Source organism: Montipora capricornis, chromosome 9, assembly GCF_036669925.1.
Source record: "Montipora capricornis isolate CH-2021 chromosome 9, ASM3666992v2, whole genome shotgun sequence".
NCBI lineage: Eukaryota > Metazoa > Cnidaria > Anthozoa > Scleractinia > Acroporidae > Montipora > Montipora capricornis.
The window spans coordinates 24,560,045-24,568,556 of record NC_090891.1 but is presented as its reverse complement, the minus strand read 5'-3'; the positions used below and the strand labels follow the sequence as shown (position 1 = coordinate 24,568,556).

Below are 8,512 nucleotides of genomic sequence, written 5' to 3'. Positions count from 1 at the left end.
TATTGAAGACTGACTTTGATCAACAATAAAAAAATGACAGCTACGTCTCTTGAGAGAAGTCTGTGAGAAAAGTCAAAACAAGTTCGCCGAGAGATTTTAAGGCAAGGTAACGTCGCGTGAATGTTAGTTATGGCGAATAATGGGTAATGAATTCCAGAAATTTGCCTCACAGTTTGAAGTTGGCTATGAGGGAAATAAGACAGCGAAACCTATCACTTCCTGTAGTCTAGTACTTTATATATCAAGTGAAGAGTCAAAAGCAACTGGTTGTTACTTTTCGCAATTTCCCTGTAGCCGTAAAAATATTCATTAGACCATTTCAAACTCAGGGGGTCATTATTCGGGGGTGGACGAAAGTTAAATATCGTCAAGTAACTTCAAGGCTAATGTCTTGTTAAAGTAAACCTGTCAGCAAAAACGATACATTAATTTGCGAATTCTTCATGGCGCCTTTCTAATGGAATATATGTATTCAATATGTGCTTTACTTTATGTGAAGTGTGTTCATTATAATAGATAATCGCATTAACAGTGCTCTTTCTACTTAAATTGTACACGGACGAAGTACGATGAAACAGTAAATGGGATCTCTATTAAGCTTTTACAGTTGCGTTTACGATAAGAGTGAGTACGAGTACAAGTCGTGAGGTAATTCGTAGGAAGAGAGATTGGACTGGACTACTAAAAACAGACTAAAAACGGACTAAAGACGTAGAGACACTATCAACGCCTCACACAGGTGATGAGCGCTTTCGCCGTTACAGGACCAAGTAAATAAGAATTTTACAATTGATACAAAATAATAGAATTTCATAAAACAAGTTTCACCTCATGTACTGCCTTAAATCATCATTGTACTTATACAATAAGAGGAAGCCCTATGTAGCTTTTTGAACTAAACTGAAAACAAAAAAAAGCTTTAATAATTATAATAATAATACTAATAAGGATAATTTATACAGCGCAAATTCCATATTAAAATAATGTTCCAAATGCGCAATTAAAAAAGTTATAAAAAGGTTTTTGACAATGATGACAGGTAGCTTTTACAGTCGTTTCTGCTTTTTAATTAGCGTTTGTTATGCTTGAAACAGCATTTGGTTATATTTCAATTGAATGAATGACCATGCAAAGCTTAAATTCAAAAAGAACTATTTCAATCAATTATCCAGAAAACTAATGCATTTTGTGTAATAATAACTGCTTTTCGCAGCATTGCTTTTTTGTACGTACTAAACTACTATAACCGTTACAATTTCATCTTTGTCAAGTCCTGTAGGGTGTGGTTTTGCTAATTTAGTCCAGCCCACCGTTCATATATTCCGGAAGCTGGGGATTTTACGTCCAGCAGCGATTTGGCCATTAACACCCTAGGAATTCGCAGTTACACCAACAGTGATATTCGGCGATTTTCCGACGTTCAGCCATTTCCAGACGTTTCCCTGTATCAACTCACAACTACTAGTATTTGAATTGAATAATTGTCTCATTCTCAGTGTTGCAGTACCTTTCTTGGCCGCAAAAAGCTTGTTCATCAACACCAGAAAGACAGTTATGGATTTTGCGTCGTCCTTTTCAATAAACAACATATTAAGACACAATCCATCTTCTTCAAATACAAGTCAGGTTTCAACCGCTGGACCTCGCGCTCTTACGTTAGCGGAGCGCTTAGCAGGTATGTGCAATTCGCCGTTGCATTTTAATTGAGCTTTTGTTCTTTAAAGGAACAATTTTGAACATTCCGTCTTTTTGTACGAAGATGTCTTCCTGATAACGATACCATGAAAATTTCCAGCTGTGAAACGCGTTATGATCTTAAGCCAAACTAATATTCTTAACTCCATTGGTTTTGAATATTGAATATCGCCATACGTTCTCATTTGAAATGTTACTTGAGTGCATACTGGGGTATAATAGTACGTTAGTTTCCACGCCTAAAAGAATACAGCTTTGTGATGACTCAGTTTTACAGGCGGTGTTCGAAGACGTATGATTCTCCTTCAGGGACAACTGTGATGTACAGCGCGGTAGAACGCTAAGTAGCGCCAAAAACCACAGGGAAAAAGTCGAGAACCATGAGAAAAGTTAAAGGAGAAGGAGTGCAATATAAATATGGCAGCCTAGGGAAATACCAAGAAAGAGTCGCATCTTTGTTGCACTCGAAACATTTGAAGCGGATTTCCTTCCCTCGGCATCCATAATTCCATTTCTTTCGGTTCGAATCGAGCCAATTAAGATCATTCGCTGTCACTGACTTAACTGTTACATTGCTAAGACATTAATGCTAAATCTTTGCTTGCGTCTCTCGGGATAGCTACTTCACTCTAGTGCAGTTTTTATAGGGATTATTGAAATAGTCTTTGTCGTCAAGCAACCCCGCTTTGCAATAACGAAAATCTCCCAGAACAGTATTATACTGGCTCCGAAAGTTCTTTGATTAAAAAATGACTGGGATAAAAGCGTTCAGGTTTTATGGAAAGCTGCTAAGATGGCAACTGACGATACGTGGGGTGATCTTCCCCAATTGCAAAACGGAAACAATTTTCTTTAGCCTCCCACTTGTATTTCATACTCCATATTCCCGCATGTAACGGTGGCGAAAGAGAAAAAAAACCCCCGGCCCTTATCATTTTCTCTGATCAGTAGACGTCGAATAAAGCAATTTTGTGGCTAGAACTAATGATACGGAGACACTACGTGGGGTTATCTCTTTATCGGCATTATGAAAGCGGTACTTCCTTGGGAAATGGCAAAATAGCGATTCTTCTCTTGAGATGGCCGGCGTCCATGAGTACGTACAGTGGTACACTAGACAAGCGCTATAAGCGCCCTCTATAAGTTAGTCGGCAAAGTACAGATGGCGGCATCTGCAGTACAAATCTGAACTTGTGTGATTATTGACGTTTTCAGTATTCAGAAGATACAGGCAAGGAATTATTTCACACAAGATCAATGATAGTGTGAAACAATATCCGTTTCGTTAAGTGTATTGAATTCGTCTAAATCAAATACATTCTTCATGTGATCAGAGAAGCTATCAAGGAGCATGATTATTGTTTGGATTGAAGTGATCTTTGCTTGCTACATACTTTAATTTTTCTATTTTACATTTATTTTATCTCTATCTTTTGCTACTTATTTGAAAAATGAACCAAATGACACGTTTTTAACTGATTTCACCTGGGTATATTCATCATAGGATGGCCTAAAAAAATTTGGCCAATCTCAGTTGAACCCTTTTCAAGTGTAAAATGGTTCCTTGTATAAGAAAAGTCTATAAAAGAACCTGCTAATAGCTAGTAAGCTACTGAGAAGAAACAAATCGGACCATAGAGAGCTCTATAGATTGAATGGCCTCTTCATGGCTTAAAAATACAAGAAGGCCACCAAACATTTGGTAAAAAAATATTGCTGGAGCTTCCGCTATGATAATTCTCTTTGTGAATTCGCGTAAACATCGACGTGATAACTATGTTGAAAAGGTCAGTGACTTTCACTTAAGGACGTTCGCGCGAAAATTTTTCAACATTGATTTTTTTCTGAAACTTTTACCACTGTAAGATGATGAGTTCGTTATGTCAGAAATGTAAAAAAAATGGGGGGTCACCGACTTCGTTTTGGAGAGAACATGCCCGGAAAAACACCCAAAATGTGACAAAATGGGGCTTCGTTAGCGAATAAGGCCAGTGTCTGTAAACCCAAATACATTGCAATTAAATCTTTGAAGTGAAATCTTCTCTGCCAAATATTGTTTAAGTGGACTTATTAAGTGAATTTAGTCAGCTGGTGAGGTTCCTTAAAGATCAAGTTCGCATTTAGCGACCACAGTTTCACGCGCCTTGCAGCCGCAAGATGGCAGGATTTGATGCCCCGTGAGCAGAAATCTTGCAATTTTTTTAACTTCCCACATTGATTTTTTGTTCATTTTTGGACAACGTGGAGATAATTGTAAATAAAATCCGTTTCTGGAAAGAAAAATTGGGGTCAACGAACGTCCAAGACCGTTAAATCCAGGCAAAGCTATAGCAATGGCCTTTTGCCCTACCATTTCTCATTTTATTACTTAGCGCGCGCGCTCGTGTTTGACGTGGCGTGTGCATTTGCGTGCGCAGTAAGGATGCGCAGAAACAATTGACGCGAACGTCCTTAAATGATCTGACCCGCGACGTGTAATGCAGGTGAAACACGCATCTCATTCAACTGAGCAAAAGCGAAAATGACTGCTTCATCAAATAGAAAGGGCCCAGGCCTTGTTATGGATGGGCACACAAACTGTTATTAACCATTCACAAATTAAAGTGTCAGCAAAACGTGTGGCTTACGAGGAATTAACAGTTTACTTCTGTAATATAAAACGACAACAGGTCCACCTACACAATCTGGACTGTTTGGTACGTTACCACTATATTCTAAATGCATTTATGAGCCACGGACGACTAAACGTGACACTGTATAATCTAGGGCAGTACAGAAATTCTTTAATTAATGGCCTCCAACAATTCATAGATACCCACAATGATACACCCACTAAGATTAAGATAAATACAAGGTGGCTCAAGAAAATATTAAAAAATGGCTGAAAAGCTCAATAATAAGATAACAGAGAGGAAATAGAGGATTTTGAGATACGAAATGTGACAACATTTGAGACAACTTATTACAATTGTTTTCGTACAATATAGTTTTTCTTTTAAATAGACATTAACAGTGTATTTAGAGGGTGCTGTGTCGAATAAACATTGCATTTGAGAACAACGAAGATGATAACCAGAGGGTTTTCAAACAAGCCGAAACAAATTCGGCATGGTAGACGTAAGATGGGAATGAGGAGTGAGAAGGTGAGAGCAGTCCCTCGCCGTTTTTCTCATATGAAATCTCTCCGCATCTCTCCGTCCACTTCACAGACACGCCATACAAGCTACTCCTTTGCATGGTTACCATACAACGTTCGTTATCTTGGGATCTCAGAGTAGTTTGATGTAGCTAATATATCTGATCGTTTACCCACACAACCATGATACACAACAATGGAAAGACCACTACACCGTGTAGTTTGCCTTGAAAACAGTATGTGGAAAGAAATGAGAGACGGATATAGCCACTCCTATTTGCTACGTTTTTCTAGCAGAAACTTGCATACGTAACAACTACAAGTATGTATATTGGTACGTTCTACAATACAATACAATACAATACAATACAATACAATACACACTTAATTGACCACTCCCCCATATGCATAGGGGCTTTTCAGGGCCAATGAAGCACAATAAACGAAACGACAGAACACAACAACAACAACTGCTAAGAATCCCAACTGACCGGAGGCAAACCAGTTGGTTATTTACAAGTGCGGCCAACTTGAAGAAGTTGAACCAGAACTACCAGGAACAAATTCAACGAGTGGTCAGATCTCCGCACTGCCTCCTTCTCAGGTTTTAGTTGCATATAATGACGAACAAAACTGTACGCCTGTGCATGGCCGGGTTGGTTCTCTTACGTCAAACTAAGCGTGTCTGTTTGAAAAAAGGTTAACACGAGAATCTATGGCGTTCTTGTTGCAGATATTATCTTGGAGGTTCAAGGCTCCCGGCCAAGGAAAGCGAAAAAACGTCGATCCCGTACAGCTTTTACCCTTCAACAACTGCGGCTACTGGAGAGCACTTTCTTTAAGACGCATTACCCGGATATTGTAATGAGGGAGCAACTTGCAACATTGACAAATCTTCCTGAATCAAGAATTCAAGTAACTAATTGTTTATCTCCCCTACCCTGTTTGTTCTTTACGAAATCCGCCACAAACGCAAAAAAAAAAAAAAGATTCGCCCCCTCCCACACGCAACGGTACCTAGGAACATCCGTAAAAGGCTACAGTAGAGTAATTGCGTCATGAGTACAACTCTTCGATATATTTAGTATTGAAAAACCTAACAAAAAGTCTATTTTTCTCTTATTATTCGTTAGTTACACTTAGGAGCCGCGATAAAATGTATTCACACCACCATAAAAGTATAAATGAGGTGAAAAAAACCACATTTGTTGACCCCGTAGCATTTTGCCTGGCGGTGTTAGTAGGCGTATAGCGCAAGAAATCAGTTTGCTATTTTGCAAGAAGGCTGCTTACATAATGCGGTTCTTCGTCGAATTAAATTCATCCTAGTTTAGTACAGACACAGATTCTATTAGGGTTAAGAATAATGCACTGACTGCGAGAAACCTACCCTAAGTATAAGAAACGTTTTAATTCCTATTGGCCCGAGGCATTGATTCTCTGTAATACAGTTTTCCTCGTTCACGCAAAATGTACCTCAAACTTGTTTCATAACAGTTAAACATTTAACTTCTAGGTCTGGTTCAAAAACAGAAGAGCCAAGTATAGGAAGCAAGAGAAAGGGTCAGAACACGTTATGCCTTACGAGAATGGCAAACCTCTTTATGAAACTAACACCGATTTTGCCTTCGGTGACGCTCCACTACAATGTCCACTTCCGGTTACGCCATCTGTACACTTCACAAGCGAAAGTGGCTTTGCAATTGACACAAGAGCGGTTACATCACAACAAAGACCAGCGGAAGGCATCGAAAATTTAAGAACAAATTCTCAAGGGTCCCATCCAGTCGTTGCATTCGATTCTCCACGGTACTGTTCCCCTACATGGGACCAAAACTCAGCCACGCTTCCAATACTCGAAAAGCCCACTTTCAGTTACTCTCTCAGTAATGACGTAGAGTGCTTTGATCGAAAAAAAAGAGCTTCTCACAGAGTGTGGAAACCAACATGTTCCAGTGTTGACCAATGGCGACTTAAAGCAAGCTGTCAAGATTATGGTTATCAGTGGACAGACCGCAGAGGATGCAGACCGTTTTAAGCTAAGCCAGCAATTTGACTCCTTTCATTTAAAATACTCTGTTATTAGTACAAACACAGAACAAAAAACACCTAAACCAATAGTAGCATGCGGATAAGGCAAATGACTCTCAAAACAGTCCCATGAACCACTGAAATCAGTTGCGGTTTAATTTCAACAATTGCTTCTAACAACGGCTTTCAACATGGCGGAAGAAAAAAACCTCACTGCACTGACCTGAAGAGACGGTGGCAATTACCCTCCAACTACTGAACCGTAGAAAGCATGTCTTTGAACCTGAATATTTATGGGACGCTGTCTCAATCATCCTTCGTCCCAAAATGTAAAGCGTAAAAATTAGAAATTCTTGACAGACATTCCATCGCATTCACGCACAGGCCCAGCTACAGGGTAAATCGGTGTGCAGCCCGAATTTCCGGGGTTTTATCATGACAGTACGACGATCTACCCCAGTATCCATAGGTACCACAACTGTCTCTATTTTCTCCACATATGTGGATGAGATTCTTTTCCAACGCGTACGACATGAAAGAGAGGTCGTTCCTTTATTTTTAAACGGGAACACACCATCTACGCAAAACAATAAATTAATAAACGATTACGTGACGAAGCCAAGGAACAAAAACGCTACATTGCTTAAAATTACAAACTGAAATTATATGCAAAGGACTATTAACGACGTACAAAGATAATATAGAAATGTTAAAACAGTAAGAGGATTTTACTAGGAGGTGTTTTTATACAATTGCGATTTCTTTAAGTATTTCGAGTTTTGCATGCATAATCAGAAGAAAATTTTGAACATCTTGAACATCTCCGCGCACCGGTGGCTCAGTTGGTTGAGCGCCGGGCTGTGACGCGGGAGGTTGTGAGATCGGCCGGACCAACACTCAGGGTCTTTAAATAACTGACGGGAAAGTGCTCCCTTTGTAATTACATCTGCAAATGGTTAGATATTCTAGTCTTCTCGGATAAAGACGATAAACCGCAGGCCCCGTCTCACAACCCTTCAATGTTTATAATCCTGTGGGACGTAAAAAAACCCACACTTGTCGCTAAGAGTAGGGCACGTATTACCCGGTGTTTTGGTCTGTCTACTGTTGTGTATCGTGGTTGGGAGGGTAAAAAAGGGCCACAGTAATTGGCGCAAGCTGTTGTGGCGCTCTGTCAGCTTGACTGGCAAAGTTAAAAAAAAAGGTTGTGCAGAAAATATAATATTTAGCAATAAGTAAACAGAAATTTAGTATCCCGCCAATGCTTTGTTCTTTCATGCCAGCTGTAACGTATGTGACTAGGATTGTAAAATCAAATTTTCGTTTGTTTTCGTGTTCCGCCAAACTAGGAAGAAGTCCAAAACCTTTCTGCGGACACGCCGTTAATCTGCAGCCAGTGAAGTGTTTGCTCTTTGTCATTGCAGAAGGTACAAATTGCATTGTCTAAAAGGCCGTCGCGAAAAAGTGTAGCGCGGATGGGGGAAGCAGCAGGTGGGTGGGAGGCAAGTTGTGAATCACTTTATTTTGGAACATTATTGTTTTGACTTCGTTTGTGATTGTAAATGGTAGTGGATAGACCTTTTGGATGGAGTCACTTGTAAACCCGTGGCTGGGTATTCTATAGGGAAGATATCTGTTTACAAACATAGC

General features: G+C 39.6%; 1 protein-coding gene across 1 annotated transcript; it reads left to right on the top strand.

Moving 5' to 3' along the window:
• Positions 1–1,337: 1,337 nt before the first annotated feature.
• On the top strand, positions 1,338–8,081 carry LOC138015426 (retinal homeobox protein Rx1-like). The gene is made up of 3 exons (XM_068862479.1): positions 1,338–1,675; positions 5,565–5,746; positions 6,348–8,081. Exons 1-3 carry the CDS (start codon positions 1,555–1,557, stop codon positions 6,867–6,869), a joined length of 825 nt encoding a protein of 274 aa, XP_068718580.1. The 5' UTR covers positions 1,338–1,554; the 3' UTR covers positions 6,870–8,081.
• The last annotated feature ends 431 nt before the right edge of the window (positions 8,082–8,512 follow it).